This window comes from Corvus kubaryi, unplaced genomic scaffold (assembly GCF_017639235.1).
Source record: "Corvus kubaryi isolate FWS band 111438036 unplaced genomic scaffold, C.kubaryi_AGA036_p1.0 37184, whole genome shotgun sequence".
In the NCBI taxonomy this organism is placed as follows: Eukaryota; Metazoa; Chordata; class Aves; order Passeriformes; family Corvidae; genus Corvus; species Corvus kubaryi.
Genome location: NW_024581051.1, coordinates 1794018 through 1810743, shown reverse-complemented (window position 1 = coordinate 1810743; position 16726 = coordinate 1794018). Strand labels below are relative to the sequence as shown.

The window sequence follows — 16726 nt, the reverse complement described above, 5'->3', positions numbered from 1 at the left end:
ATATTGCTCTTAATTCAAATTATGGGAATGACTTTATTGCCAAAATAAAAGCTCTTTAGATTTTCCTTAATAGGGACTTAATTTTCTTTGTAAGATGCTTCCCCGCGGGCCGGCCGCGCGGGCGCTAGTGTTTTGTAAGATTAGATATAATATTTTTGCTGTTCATTCTTAAAGGGTGATTCATTTTCCAATTCTCTTTTTCCCTGGTGGCTGAGTTTGCAAGTATTGCTTGCACTCAGCGGGATTTCTTAGTGAAGTAATTCCTGCTCTGAGGATTTTAAGTGAGCAGGATCAACCCAAGCAGCAAAAGCTTAGGGTTGTTGGGGAAAACGTGAATCCAGGAAAGGAACTGATTGCATTATCATTGTAGTAGTTGCGGCTCTATCCAGAGATGGTCCTAGGTCAGGGTCTCATTCAGCACATAGAATTTGCATTGGTTGGCAAATTCTGATCTGGAAATAAACTATGGTGTATTCAGGGGCTTAAAAAGTACTCCTGTAGTGCTTAGGGTGAATTTATAGCAGCTGTTAGACAGAACACTGAACTGTGATAGGCCAAATAAAAAAGGAAGGAGCAGGCACAAAATGTGAAATGTGCATCTTTGTTTTAAGGAGCCCATAATTTCTTTGGGTTTGGGTCCAGACTCCTGCTGGACCCTACACAGAGGCTGTTTGTCATGTCTTGGCACTTGCTTTTATTTCTCACGGAATTTGGAAGAGTTTAGGTGTGGAGACGTGATACTGGTTTTCTCTGCAGTTTAGTAACTCAGTAAACCTCTCCTGCTCAGGGCAAAGGATGAGTAGATAAAAAAAGAAAAGAAATCTCACACTGTTGAGATCGGACAGTTTGTGGTTGCTCAGCAGGGGAAAATTTAACTAAAGACCCCTGCTAGTTGTTCAGTAGGAAAGGGGGTACACAGCTCCCCACAGTTTGCTGAGGAATGCAGCACCTTGTTACCTGGCAGGCACTCTGGTGGAAAAGCCTGTATGGAAGGTTTCACAGAAGAAATGGGAAAGCAGGAGGGAGAGAAAATGATGCATTGGTGCAGTGCAGCATGGTTACAATCTGCAGGTAAATATTTTGGAATTTTTTTCCCATTTGGATGTTTACTTTTACATTTTAAAACTTTGCTAAATAGATTTCTTGCCCTAATTTCCTATAGCTTGCAAATCATGGTGAAAAATGGCAAGACAAGTGGAAAAAGAATGAAAAGGAAAGATGACCTGCCCCAGTCTGAAAGTAGAAATTGCTGGGCTCCTAATGCCCCTTGATGTGACACTCGGACCCACTAAGCCATAGTGTCACCATGTAGGTACAAAAATGCTGTTAGTGAGGATCTTCTTGTTATTTTTCTAAGTCCGTGAGAAACTTTTCTCTCTCACAGAAGAGGTAGCAGGGAATGTAAACAACCAAGCCACCTGCAACCTTGGAAAGTCTTGTTTATGGTATAGTAGAAAATATTTTGATAATGGATGTTTTAGGATTTTGGCCAATCACCCCCAAGGGGTGGCTGGTCCTTTGTCCAATTAGACTATGAAGAAAAAAGTCTATAAAAGAGTTTGTAAAATAATTAAATAAATCAATCTTGCTGCACAATTCCTGCCTGCTGGATCTTCTCCTCCTCCTCCCTATAGCTGCGGGACATGGTGATATACCGTAGGAACCAGGCCTGCGGTAATATCACCAGGCAGAAATAAAAATTTCTCTGCAGGTCTCTTTCCCTCTTGAACCACGGGGCCCTGGTATCTGGCTTCCAACTTCTCGGGTGTTTTACATGCAGGGCTCAAACTCTTTGGCATTAGCCGTGCTTAGATGGTCATGAACATGCTTGATGAAGGAACTCATATTGAGGCCATTCAAAAGCTTTGTTTCTTAAAGCTGTAATATTATCCTCATTCTTTTTAGTTATTAAGTATTATGAAGGTTAAATGACAGTAAAGTCTCACTGTACTTAAGGTTTCCCCCAACTCAGGTGTGTGTGGTAGAGAGAAAAACTGATGCAAAGGACTACTATGAAGTAGGGATTAAAGACAGTGGAGCTTTAGGAATCAGCAGTTCCCAGGTATGGCTCATATGGTTGAGAAGCCAGTAGGGAATTTAGAGATTAGGAATTTTAGGTTTCTCAATTGTAGCTTTTTGTTAAAATGAAATTTGCCTTTGTGCACATCTAGGCAGATGTGAGCATGGATTTGTACATAAATGGGAGAGTGGTATAAATGATATCCATCATACAACGTCTTATATAGAAACATGATGTTAGGTAGTATATAAATGATACGTATTATAAGACATTGTATAATGTGTACGTGTTATACATACATTACTATATAAATGACATATATCAGCTGCTTCCACCCAAGCATCCTGAGGCCCTTTATATAAAATAGGGTGGAATTTATTCCTTTCTGGGAATAACTTTCCACAAAAAGCACGAGGTTAAAGCTGTTTGCACTGTGTTTCCATGTTAATGCATCTGGCAGCTGGATTCACAGGGGACTCACTACAGGAGGCAGTGGCAGCTCCACAGCTCCATCTCGGTGAATCCTGTGGGAAGCCTTCCAGGCGCTTCCCCACAAGGACATGGTGAGGGTGCTGTGGGTCAAGGTGAACACACTGGTCCTTTGCTCTGTCCTGACAGCCATCGGTAGAGCAGCACTGGGGCAAATGTGAGTCATGGAAGCCTTGGGGAAGCTGGCTCCACAGTGCAGCTTCAGGAGCTGGCCACAGGCTCATGCTGGAATGGGATGCATCATGGGGGAGGCTGTACTGCAAGATGCCTTCCAAAGGGTGAGGGGTGGGGAGGGATGCAGGTGTCTGGCGTAAGAGCTCTTCTAGCACTTGTTCTGGCACGTGCTTTACGGAGACAGCTGCAGGCACAGCTGAGGACATGCACTGGCAGTGACATCGAATAAGACTCCACTTTGCCCTTGATCCAGGGCAGCAGAGGCAGACACTTCCCTCAGCAGAATGAGCAGAGTTTCTTGTTAATTCCTTCCTTCTCCTACCCAGAATCTTCCCGTGAGTCTCTCTGTAAAAGACAGGAAAGCTCCCTTTATTATCTATCACTGACTAAGTTATGAATATATTAAAAAAATGTTGAATGAATTGTTGAGTCAGTTGTGCCTCCAGTTATTAGTGAGTCACATTTAAGCAGCTGCTGAGGATGTCATTAATGGAAAACATTATTTTGTTTATAATCATTTTAGTCCCCTGGTGTTGTCTTTTGATGACTATTATGCTGAATTAAGCTTCGTAGTGAGAAGGCTCTGTCATCCTATTTAAACCTCTGATATTTTTTTTGTTCTCTGGGTTTCTTGGTGCAGGTATGAAATGGCTTATCTAGATTTTAAGTGATTTGATATTTACAACTATCCAGAGTATACATGTAAGCACAGAACTAATTTTATTGAATGTGGAGATCCAAGTAAATATCAGGTTAGTGAAAAGAAACTGTCAAACCATTTAAAACTGTTTTTTTCTCTCTTCTGCACTCCTGCACAAAAATTATTAAAATGAAGTCATGCAGCAAGTAAGACTATTTCTCCTGAGAGGGGAAAGAAAATAATTTTTGATGACTAATGCCTTTTGATTAGGGGCTCTTTCACACAGGCAACTCTCACAAATCATTGCTGCACCCTTGTAAAAAAACCTGTTCTCTCTTCTGGTTCTATTTAATTCTGAAGAGGATAAACTAGATTCCACTTACAAGGATTTTGTTAACACATCTGAATTTTGATTGCCTCCCCAAGTCTATTTTCAAGGAAAAAGGTAAGGTGGGTTTTTTCTTTTTCCAAGAACAAGCGTCATCTCTCTGACAGTATCAGTGTGCAAGACTAGTTCTGGGTCAATGTCCTTTGTTTGCACCCAAGGAGGTGGCACTGAGGGAAAACACTTGGAGACAGTGGGAGTCTCACGATGCTTGGGCTCTCTTAGCACCCCTTACAATTTACAGTAGCCTCAGGGGTGTTGGAGTTGACACAAGCAAGGACATCTGTGGAGCTCTTGCAGTGCTCTGAAATTGCTGGAGTGTCACGATTTCCTTTTTTATGTAACTCTTTTCTATGCGCGACCCTGCTGGGAATGAATGTGGCAGCAGTGTCTCTGGGACATTGGCTGTCTTCTTGCAAAGAGTCATGGGGTTAAAACTTCAGTGTTTCTGGTACTTGGTCATTGAACAGTGGCAGATACTTAGCACTTCCAAGATGTATCACAGATGAAACGAATAATTGGTTGAGGGATAGAGAATTTTTCCATGTATTATTGTTATTTTTTCCTGCACGAGGCAGGAAAACATATAACTTATCTGGCAAAAATATTTAATGTGTATAATGTGTTTTCAGAAGTGTTTATGCTTCTCTGAGGATTACAGTCTCTTAAGGATTTCAAGAAAATTGTTGCCGTACTTTGAAAAATGAGAGATGATTGTAACAGCTGTGGTTTTCTAAAGGCGCTTTTCCTGGCAGGAGGTTGGCAAATGGTTCCTTACTATTTCCCGGGTCCTAGGTAGTTATGGGATGGTATTCAATGACTATTTTACAATCTTTCCAGTTACTTCTTTCTACAATTGCATCCTGATATAAAACAACCTTATAGGTGGTGATAAGGTCCTTATTATGATCATGTTGTAATTTTGTTCTGAATGTCTTTATCAATAAAATATTATATAGCTCCCAGTGTGTTATTGGTTGCAGAATGTTTGGTTATACTCCCACTTTGGTTGCCAGGGTAGATCAGTGATCTAAAATTGTTGACCTCTTTCTCCCACTCCAGTTAGTAGTGTTGTTTTGAAACCCTAAAGATACAGCTGTTTAATTTTTCCATTTCCATAACAATGTGTCAAGCGTCCCCAGTTACAGCTCCAGGGATGAGTTCTTCTCAGGATTCATGACAGATCTGTATTGTTACAGATACTGATTGTAGCTGAAAAAGCAACAGAAAACATTGAATGGGGCTAGTGGGAAAACAACTGAATGGGGCCAGTGGGAATACAGCTGTGCCGTAATTAATTTCCTGATGGCCATACGTCACGATAAAGGAGGCAGCTGAATGCCAGAAGGGGAGAATGTCCAAAAGATGCTTTGCTTCCGGGTATTTTGCTCTTCCAATAAAGGGTGAGGGAATTGCATGGCAGCTGGACAATGGCATTGGATCATTGGCATTCTGCCACTTAACGTTGGAGGAAATGCTGCAGGTTCAAAGTGTTAATGAAATGGCTGTTTGTTTCTTTACTGTTTCTCCACATTAGGCCAAAGACCTCCTTAGCAACCCATATTTTAGATTTAGGCTGATGTCAGGCTTTGTCTGTTAAGAGATGTTTACATGACAGTGTCGTCACAGAAGGGAAACACACAGTGAGACTCATGTTTACGTGTGGAAACTTTACCTACAAAAGTTCAGAGGAAGCCTCTGTCATTCTCTGGTACAGACAGTACCGTGGAAAGGGCAGGCTGTTCTTTTTTTCTGCACTGATGTAACTGACAGGCAACAGAAGGCAATCCTTCAGTTGTACAGAAAAAAAGTACCCAGTTAGAAACAAAGGTCACACCAATGCTTTTTTCTCTTCTTTACAGTTGGCTGGGGATCCTGTTTTGATCCTGCACTCACCTGGAACAAACACACTGAGGATAAGAATACTATGGTCGTAATATATGAAGACCTGAAAGGGGTAAAGCAGATGCTGTTTACTGACAGCCAAAACACATCTGAGCCCATTCCTTGAAATCTGCTGAAATTAAGAGGAAATGGCACAGGTTTTTGAAAGAACAAAATCAAGTCGATTTTAGTGACAAGTTGAGTCTGGCTATACAAAAGCAGAGCTCCAGAAAACAGAAATGTAACACAGAAAACAGTGAATTAAATTAGTAGGTGATGGCAATGCACATCCCATGTGGGTAACTCCCTTTTTTAGAGGAAGCATATTGCATGTCTCACTTTCACTGTACTGCTTTCAGAACCTGACTGCCAGTGTAAAGCAAATAGCTGAATTCTTTGGATTGTCCCCAACAGCTGAGCAGATCCAGGCCATTGCAGAAAGGGACACTTTCCAGCCAGTGAGTGTTAAAGCTCAGGAGACTCATGGTGCTGTTGGCTCATTCTTTTCCATAAAGGTAAATTTGTTTGTGTTTTGCCAGAGTGGTGAATAGGAGCTCTTTGTCTTGGGCAGACAGGAATTTGGATCAATAGATGATTAATATTTATGTATCATTTTCAAGGCTGGGTGTTGTTTAAGAAACAGGAATCTGTCAACTGATTTCACCCCAAGGGCCAATACCAGTCAGTAAAGCCCTGTATAATATGATTAGCAGAACTGCTCTACAGGTAGCACACCCTCTGTTGTGGTATGCACTAAGCATCAGCTAAAACAAAGAAGAGTTTTATTATGGCTTCTGTGACTACTGGGGATTGCCTGTAGACTGAGTGCCTCCACAAATCTTGGGTTTTCTAAATAACCCTTGGGACTGCCTATGGACCACAGCCAGCTCATGGAATCCAGACACTCCACAGATTGATCTGTGTCTTTTAGCCATGGATGAGGCTAGAACCTCAGACAACCTCCAACTGTGGGCTCTCCAAAATTTAGATTAAAGGTAGAATGCAGCTATAGAATGCGTCCAGAGCAGTGTCTGATTGCAGCACACTAAGCTTGTGCAGTTAAAAGCCACACTTTTGAGCTTTCTGGGTTGGTTTCACAGCTTCTGGTCACCTTTTCTAGTCTTCTGCAGCTGTACAAGGCACATGCCAGAGCCCTGAAGGCAGACCAGTAACTTCCTGTGGTTGCTTTATGTTCACATTCTATTGAAGACACCAAACATAAAGCAAATGTGTGTATTCTTCTGTCAGATATTTTTTCTTAAAGGAAAAAAGAAGTACTATTCTAAAATATGATAAGAGAGAAAAGTTAGTCTTTTGTTTTAAATTATACTCTTTGGTCCTTAGAGTCAGGGATAATAATTTCCTCTTCTTTATATTCAAGGTATTTTTGGAGACTGGAAGAATGTTTTCGCTGAAGCTCGGAACCAGAAACTGGCTGCCAAATTCATGGTGTGCTTACAAGTAACTAAGCTGGGGGTGAAGTTTAAATATGATGTGTATTGCAAGGCCTGAACATCCTTTACAGAAAAAACCCACTAATGTTCAGGCTTTTTCATTCGCTTCCATGAAATAAAACAGAAGCCAGGACAACATCCACTTAAAAAATTTTGAATATCCATGCAATGTGCAAACCTGTTTCGGCTGGCTTAATTTACACAATTTACCTTGCTTGTGCAGTTAGTATCATTGGGGCCACTGGGCTCTCTTAAATGACCTGTAGAGCTTTGGCATTCTCTGTTTCTAAGACTGATTTTTAGCTTTGATTTCTTTTTCCCAGTAGAATGTGGTTTACCCACTGCTTTTCCTATCCCACATTGTTCCCCCTGTTCCTTGCCCCCAGCCCTGGCCACTCCCTCAGGCTCTCCCTATCGGTTCCTGTACCCCAACCCTGCCCATGTACCGTCCCCGAGCCCCTGACAAAACCCCCTGCGCCCGGATCACGGGGTCTCTCTGCCTCGGGGGGTCCCTGGGACAAGATGTAACCATTAAAAGTGCTCTGAAGCCCTCATGGGGAGACCCTTCTGGCCTCCTTCGCCGTCACTGTGTTGTAGAGCTGAGAGCTGCCGGAGCAAAACCGCGGAGCCGTCCCAAAATGGACTGCGGGAGGGCAGCAATGGTCACACTGCCCTAAGCAGCTCTGCTGAGCTCTCAGGGAAAGCTGCAGCTTGCTAAACCAAACCTAGCACTACAACAGTAAAATCCTGTGTGGAATATATATGCAGTAATTAAACCTGATGAAATAATTGGAAATATATTCAGTAGGTTGGAAGTGATTTTCCAAGAGGATTTTAAAGCACTTTTGAAATGTCATTTTGATTCTTAATTTCTAAGTTCATGGGATTCATATATAATTTTAATTTCTAAGTTCATAGTGTAAAATGAAGTTCCAGAAAGTCTTGTAGTCGCATTTTGCTCCTTTCTGTGTGCTGATCAAGGTAAGAAAAAAGTAAAGGAACTCAATGGTGAAAATTTTCTCTCTGTTTCAGCGGTATTGTTTTTTTTCCTTTGATAGTGTGAGATCGCTGGAAATGGAGGTTTGGTTCTGTTAAAAATGATGTGGTGGGGTGGCAGGGAAGAAATCTAGACCTAATGTCACTGGAGAAAGGGAGAATTTGTACCTTCTTCAAAGACTTCAGCACATTCAGGATGAAAAAGAACTGTGAGGTGCTTTGAGATGGTGGCATTGGAGGTCAAATCCAGTAGCCTGCAAAGATTGCAGCTATTGACAGCAGCTAAACCAAAAAAAAAAGAAAAATTAAGTTCCTCATTGTGGACACTCACCATATATTCTTTCCATCATAAATATAGGAAGCAATTTTGTATATGTATTTTGCATTTCTATATGTTATACTCTCTGTATATTTTAGCTTTTGTGTTTTTTATTATGGTACTCTGCAGTAAAACTTGGAATGGTATTTTTGACACACAACCTTTAAGGAATACGTTGGATCATTTCTAAATAAGTGGGTATTTTCCATTCTCTCACCACAGTTTTGATATCGCCTTTTTTTCTGTATTTATAATCTGCTTCACACTTACCATTTTCTAGCAGTTGTAGGTATTTTTGATGCCTACATTTATGGTAACTGGTAAATGCTGTTCTATTAGTACTTCTGTCACCTCAGTTTTCCCTATGAGCTATTCAGTAACAATCATAAGGCAGGAAAGTATATCTAAATGGTATTGAAAAAGAAATTGGAGGTCTTCTCTTGGAAAAGAAAAGAATAACTGTATCTTTTCTATGGAGACGATAGCTCCCTTGTGTGTGTTCAGGGTGTCAATAACCCAACCAAGAAGGAAAAGAATTCTGGTACTGAATTATAATAACAGTAAAATGGGATCAAAGCAAACAGAGCTGAGCTCAATTTTCTTATTTGCAAAATGTGAACATTTTATATTGCAGCATTATGCAGTACATTAATTGGAAAGATAATTAATGTTGAATTACAATAGAAGTGCTGTAAAAGCACAGGGCACATATGACATCTACAGGAACATCAAATAATTTTTTCTGGGGGCAGGCTGACTGTTATAAAGGATGCCAAATGGATTTATAATGAAAAGGGACATGAAATACAACAATCACAATCTTTTTATGACAACAGATGCCTGGACTTGTATTCTAATGTGGGATTTTTTTGTTAAAGTCCAAACATTGATCTGAATTTTGGCTGAAGGACCTTTGGTGGGGATTAGCACCTTCTGTTTTACTTGTAACACACTGCAGAGCTTGGCAGTGTACACTGGAAGTGTCAAAATGAGAGTGGTCAGGGATTGTTACAGATGTTAATATTGTCAGGATTGATGCAGAGGAGAGAAACAAAGAACAGCAACATTCTGAACGAGAGCACACTGTATCAGTGCTGTGTGAGTGCATTGCTAGAGCACTCTGCTAAATGTCATTTACCTTCAGGTGTTTATGGTCTTAGATGCTATTGTCCTGTATTGCTATTGCACTTTGCAATGCATGTCAGTTGGATACTATGAAGTATTAGCCAATAAAATATTCAGTTTGCATCTGAACGAAATGTTTTTCATATGATTATTTGGCTTCTGCAAAAACTTTAGAGGCTTGGGGAAGACAGAAAGTTAGTCTTTGACTTTGCTCAAAATGTGATGCAGTCAGGAGCACTCAGGAAATGAAAGAGGGCTGGGAAGCTGGTATTTTGGGAGGCTTGTGTATTTGTGAATAATTTAAGTTTATTGACATATGCTTGTGGGGTCTCCAGTGAGTTCCCTCCTATTTTATATTTTACAAACCTGTGAAGCCATTTTAATTGGTAGAACACTCATTAACATTGCCCCAACAGGTAAATAATTCATAGTTGCATTATTGTGTTCTTCTGATATATCCATAGGCAATATATTTATATTCGGAGGAAAAACCGAAATACTAATCTTAGGCATTAGACATACATCCCAATAAATGTTTGGAAAAAAAAAACCCCAACAAACAACCAAAAATAGAACACTTATAATCTTCTGTCTTTCTCATTTATTTCTCACAGAGAGCTATTGGAACAACCTTTGTAGATGTGGTGAGACCTCGTGGAGGCTGGGCTTCCGTGCACCTCCATCCCTCCAAAATTGGGTGAGTGCCTGGCGGTGTCATGTCAGGTGTGAACCCAGGGCCCTCACCATGCTGAGAGGATGCTGCACTGGGAAACCCCCTCTCCCATCACCTTGGGAGCAGCGGGAAAACTTCATGGCTGCCACAGCCCACTGCCTTGGGGCTCTCCTGCTGCAGGAGCTTTCTCTCTTGGCCTATCCAGTGCTACATGGCTGGCTTTTAAAGGTGAGAGGAGTTGTTCTCCCATGTCTGAAAAACGTTGCTTAACTCTTGGAGCTGGGGCAAACACAGCTGGGAGTCTGTTCCCCTCCTGGTGGCCAAGGGTGCCAGCCCGCCTGGGGTGAGCAATGGTTGCATGGTGGTGAAAAGCACAGTAGGTTCCCCATTCTGTCTGAATTCCAAACTCCTAAGGATTTTTCTAGTGGTAACGCAGGACTGTGTTCTTAGCAGAGAGAGAAAAGAAATGGTGTGGGGGCATGTGGGGAAATGGGACCACATAAAAACAGGAGGGTACAAAAGGGACATCAGCTCTGAAGGCTGTATGTGTTTGATGAGTGTGTTCCCCATGTGGCTGGAGATCATAATTTGGAGCGGAAAGCCTCAGGAAAGTCACCTGCACAATGGTGCCAGTGGGAAGCGTCTGTGCTCTGTGGAGTCTCAGCAGAGCAACAAATGTGTTGGAGCACTGGGGTTTGCTCATGTCCTTGTTGTACATAAAGCACAGTATTCATGGTCAGGAGTAAACAGGGCTGTAAACAATCTTCTGTTCTTAGCAAATCCAAATGTCTCTGTGGCACTTAATTGCTTTTGCAGGCCATTTTATGCCTCTCCAGCCCCTGTGCCCTGACTGTTGCCATTTTAACTCAGCAATCTGAAGCACAAGAGACAGACAGTGTATTTTATACATGAGTGATTTCACAGTTTCTGGACAGCAGAGGACAGGCCCTCCAGGTCTGTTGTGTGTTGCGTTTTTCACTGTCCATGTTTTGAATGGTTTGTGATTTGAGGGTCATACAAGTGCTTTGTCCACAAATGAATTGTTTGCTGGAAGCCCAAGGGCACCGAAAGAGAAGAAAAACACATTAAGATAGATAACTATGCAATGAGTAGAATAAGTATCATTATTAACTGCTGTAAATATAAAGCTGTTTGCTGGCATGGCAGACCCTCCAGGGTAACAGAAGTAGCCTGAGTTTGCTTCAGAAGGAAAACTGGTCAAAGCCCAGCATTAAATCAAAGTCATTGAGGATCGGAGGAAGAAACAATCCATAGCTCAGGTACAGCTATTCTTTCAGAAGATGTGGAGGCTTCCAGGACTGAATCCTGCTTGCTGCCTCTGTACCCCACCCATGGCAGCATATCACTGCCCTGGCAGGTCCCACTGCACCCCAAAGCTGCCCCGCTGTCCCCTGAGGCACTGCGAGGCATAGTGTCTCAGGCACAGGAGCTACTGAGGTGCTACAGCAGTTTTATGGGGAACTTAAAGAGACAGAAGGAGTTTGAAAAGAAACACCTTGAATGTTTGCTGAGTGTTTTGCACATAGACGTGAACAAGCTAGCCAGGCAGGAGTCAGCTCCATTCTGGGAGTCATGATTACTGCAGTTCTGAGGACTCATATCAGCAAGGGCCAGCTCCTCTGAGCGACACTGATGCTCAGCAGTGTGACCAAGAGGAAAGCAGAGTTCCACACCATGGATGCAATAGGTGTGAGTAATCCAGTTTACCAACTCTAAGCCAATTTGTGGAATGTTAGTGTATCCCGAGGTGAACAGGGTGGGTAAGTGCATGGCTCATGGGTGTACCTGGGAGTGGCTGCAGTATTGGTGCACTGGAAGAGTGAAGCAGTGAATGAGTTTGTTTGGGGATGGTCTGGAAAATGGCGCTTGTTATTTGCACATTAAATATTGATACCTGCACTCAGTAATCTTTATAAGGGCAAAACTGAGTGCAGTTTGATTGTGTTCTGGGGTGATTATATATAAATCACCTTGTTTTAGAAATAGTTGTTTAGAATTAAATGCAATGTTATATTGCTGGGGTTCACAGACTTGCTAACTTATATGAACACAATAGCTGGCATTTAATTGTGTGTAGCTAATCCAAAGCTATGCAACATTTTATAAGGATAATAGGTAAGTTGTCATGTAGGTGGTTTCTCTAAATGGGTTCATAACATTTAGAAGGACAAAAGAAATTGCAAATAAATAATAGGTTATTAGAAATAAATGAGTATGCAATTATTCATAGTATCAGAAATGGACAATTCAGTTTACAATGGAATTCTCAGAACACTACAGCGACAGTATTCGCATAAAATAACCTCTGAAATTTGTAGTTGGCTTTATTTCCCATTTAGAATGCCTTGTGTAATTATTATACTAGTTCCCTTTTGAAGAAATCCATTATAATGTTAATTATGTTAATCCTGATGCTGTGAATAATTGGCCATATATTCAGTAAAATTGTTTGTGTTTTTGGCCCCTTAAATACGAGTGAACCGTCTTATGGGGATATGTGCTTGATGTCTTTGGGGCCATCTTTTTCTAATTTTTGCATAAGAGTGTAATAAAATTAATGTTCTATTTAGGAACTGGTTTGAAGCTGGGGAGGAAGTTTGGACCTATATTTACCTTTGGAGAGCATAGCTGGATGTTGGGGATTGTTACAGCAAAAAACCCCTTATTTTTTCCTTCTGTGGACCATAAATGTTACCTGAAATTAAATAGAAGAAAAGAGCAGTGCCACATTCTGTTCTCAGATGAATACTCTACTTAGAATCAGCTGCTGCTGTGGCACTGGCACCAGTGTATTGGAGATGAGTTTGACCTCTTAAGTGCTCTCCCCTGTATCCTGGAAAAAGCTCCACGTCTCTTTCTATTGAGGGGAACAGGAGGGAATTAACTTTGTGCTGTTTTGTTGTGCCATGTGAACACAGTTGTGTTGCTGAGGGGCTGGCACTGGTTTAGTCAGTAAGTAATCATTTTGTTCCATCTGTTTGATTACCAGGTTCAGTCAAGAGTAGTATATGAAAAGACCTATCAAAATGCCCTTCAGCAAAATATGGCATGATCCTGCCCTGCAAATGTCAGATTTCTGTTTGTATTGTGACAACCCATTTCTCTGTGCAGATGAAAAAGTAAAAGCCCATTATCTTTTTGCAGCATTACAGGAGAGAGATGCTGAATGATGGCAAAAATCCTGAGGGACAGTGAAGTCTCTCTAGTTGTATGTAATTTCATCACTTCTACTCTCAAGGCAATAGTCCTGAGAATGAAGCCATCAACATCTAGGTACTGCCAGTGGTTACAGGATATGAGGAACATACTGGACTTTTCGTTTTGTTCTTTTCATTGCTTTCCTTAAAATACAGTCTCAGGTTCCTTCAGGTAGATCCCCAGGGGATTTCAGTGTCTCAATGCCCTGAGGTCAGACATTGATGCATCCCCTTTTTTGCTCTTCCCCACCCCACAAAACAAAAAAAGCAGCAGGGACCAGTCCTCTCTCTTTGTTTCAACAAAGTGATGATGTCCCCTTCTTATGCTTATGGAACAACCTTATAGTGAGATCTTATTCCTAACTTTAACTCCTTCTGCAGATGGAGGGATCAAACCTGTGTCTCCCAAGACAGAACAAAAGTGCCAAGTTGTGGACTCCTGTTGAAACTATGGCACAGTCAAAATTAATCAGGCAAGACAGAGAGACTGTGACTGACTGGGCCAACATACATGCTAGTGGGAGATGGGAGCTGAGGGACTAAACTGGAGAAGGAGGAAAGGAAATTACTGGTCTCTTGCACTCTGCAGTAGTACATTCATTAATCACTGAACGCTGCATTGTGCTGTATTTCTCGAGTGGAAATGGCTGCTGCTGCTGTGCCTGGTGTGGACAGCAATCCTATGGGTGCACGTCAGAGGTGCATGATGTGAGGTCAGAGGTCCTCAAGGAGACTGGGAAATATCCATCTGCTGATTCTGGCATGGGAGAATTAAAATATATGGACATACAGGCATGAGAACAATGTGATTCTCAGATCAAGTGGAAATTTCTGCTCACAGAGTAACATTCATTTGGGCAGACTCTTGCCCGTCTGTCTTATACTTTGCTGGATATGGGAGCAGTACCCTGTCTCCATCATTTCCATGTATCTCAGTACTAGGAACAGGACTGCTGGGAGATAAATGTAAAGAAAAGAGGCTGGAGCAATTTGAAAAAAAGCAATATCTGACAGGTGAATGATGGTAAAAGGTATCTGAGGATTGCTAAAAAATTCTGTACAACCCACAGTTCTGCTTGTACCTCTTTGTCCAGCTGTTCTGTAGCTTTTAGCCTCTGGGGTGGCTTGCCTACGTTGTCTCCTAATCCTTGTCTGATGATGTCCATTCTGGCATGTGCAAGAAAGCACAGCATGGCTTTTGTGACTGCCTTGTCCCACTTGTTCTGTGCCAATATGGACACACCTAAAGCAGCACAGAAAAGATAGGAAAATCATAGAATCATAAAGCCATAGAATTGTAGAATGGTTTGGGTTGGAATGGACCTTGAAGATCATCTAGTTCCAAACCCCCTGCCATGGGCAGGGGATGCTTTCAGCTAGACCAGGTTGCACATAGTTCCATCCCACCCGGTCTTGGACACTGCCAGGGATGGTGCATCCACCACTGCACTGGGCAACCTGTGCAGTGCCTCACCACCCTCACAGTAACAAAGTTTTCCCCTAATATCTAATCTAAATCTACTGTCTTTCAGTTTGAACCTGTTCCCCCTTGTCCTGTCAGTTCATGCTCTTGTAAATCATCTTGCCCCATCTTTCCTGTAAATTCCCTTCAGGGACTGGAAAGCTGCAATTAGGTTGCTCTGAAGCCTTCTCTGCTCCAGGCTGAACAATCCCAATTCTCTCAGCCTTCTCTCATAGGGAAAGTGCTCTGTCCTCTGATCAACTTGGTGGCTCTCCTCTGGACTCATCCAACAGGTCAATGTCCTTCCCGTGTTGTGGACAGGAAGTGGTTTGTTTGCTTCTGATGGTACTTTGCCACTGGTGCCCAGATGGAGAATGGGTGGGTTCATCTCCAGTTTGCAGTATAATTTCTAGCCTGTGCTGTCTCTGCAACTCTTCTGGACAGAAGAGATAAAAGAACTCCAAAATTTGCCAGCATTACGTGGAAATCTGGGAACATCAGTCATTTCTCAGCTTCTGAAGTGTCATTTTTTCCCCACTGTTTTTTTCCAGGGAATCTATTCAACAGCACAAACCATGCTCACCTCTGATCCTCTAGGGAAGGCCTGCTGAAGAGGTGACCCCCCCGTGCTGCAACCTGCAGGTGTGAAAGATTTGTTAATCACCTCAGGCCAGTTACTTCAGGAGGGATAACTGAAGGGATTAGCAAGATGGAGAAAGGGAAAAGGAGACAGTGGGCAAGAAGAAAAAGTGTCAGGTATCAGCAAGTTAAAAATGTAGTAAAAAAAGTTGGGGCTATCAGCATTTTTTCACCAATCTCTTCATGCTGCAGAGGAGTTCCTCCCACTCTAAGTTGCATGTTGTTCCAAGGCTGCATGTATATTCAAGGTATGTGGGTGTGCTAATATAGTTACTATCGTTTTTACACAAACGTATGTTAAAAAACAATTTTTGCAGTCTTGTAAACTTCTCATTATCAGTTGTATTAATCCCCAAACAAAGCTGAAACTGCTGTAGTTACTGTTTATTGACCAGCTAAATAACAGTTATCTCCAGCACAGTTTACTGACTTTTTTTTTTTGTGTGTAACTGCTTATAAAACTTGATAACATTTTACTTGTAGGGAGATTTTTGTTGATGTTGAAAGACTGGTGCTAAGAATTAGCCAATTATATTACACAACTTTCCACTACAAATTCTAATTCTGCTTGAACAGAAGGATGCACTCTGAACCTAGTTTCTCCTATGGTATTCGTTTTGAATCAAAAGTAACTGATTTTTGTCTTTTCCTGATAAATGCTTCTATTGATTTTTCTACTGCTTAAGCTCCCATTTTAAGGAAAACACTTATTTAAATCAATCCCTATTCAGACAAACATTTGAGAACAGGCTTAATTGCAGCTCCTCCGTAGGCCTGATGGGTGTTCTCCCTGCTCCATAAGAATGTTCCTATTATGAGGATGTTTGGGTTAGGTCCATTAGTCATGGCCTCCTTCATCCGCCAACCTCCTTGATCTCAAATGGTGATAAAATATTGCCTCCAGATAAATGACTGTTCTAAGGTGGGTGAGCTCCAAAGTCCTTCAGGAGATTGTTGCACAGACTGCCCCTTGAAAGCTTGAAACTGCTTTTTCTCCTTTTCACCTTTGTTCTGGGCTCCTTTGTCCTTGTGGGCTGGCAGTTTCAGGATGGAAGCAGTCACTACATGTTACCGGAAATATAATCCCCCAGATCCCTAATCAGGAAAAGTTCAAATGCTCATTGCCTTAAAACATGAGTATATACCCTTATATTTGGGATTGGTCTGTCCTGTTTTTGATAATGTGACCAGCTGAGAAATGCAGATGCAGAGTTTTAACCATGCTCACTTTAAGAAGGGGTGTTCGTA

At 41.7% G+C, this 16726-nt stretch overlaps 1 protein-coding gene across 1 annotated transcript in view; it reads left to right on the top strand.

Annotated features, from left to right (window-relative positions):
- The first annotated feature begins 5062 nt into the window (after nucleotides 1-5062).
- Nucleotides 5063-16726, top strand: part of SULT6B1 (sulfotransferase family 6B member 1) — a 153943-nt gene continuing 142279 nt past the window's right edge. The window contains 6 exon segments of the mRNA XM_042021976.1: nucleotides 5063-5111; nucleotides 5571-5665; nucleotides 5952-6087; nucleotides 6090-6107; nucleotides 6974-7053; nucleotides 10101-10183. Coding sequence (XP_041877910.1) covers nucleotides 5063-5111; nucleotides 5571-5665; nucleotides 5952-6087; nucleotides 6090-6107; nucleotides 6974-7053; nucleotides 10101-10183 — 461 coding nt within the window.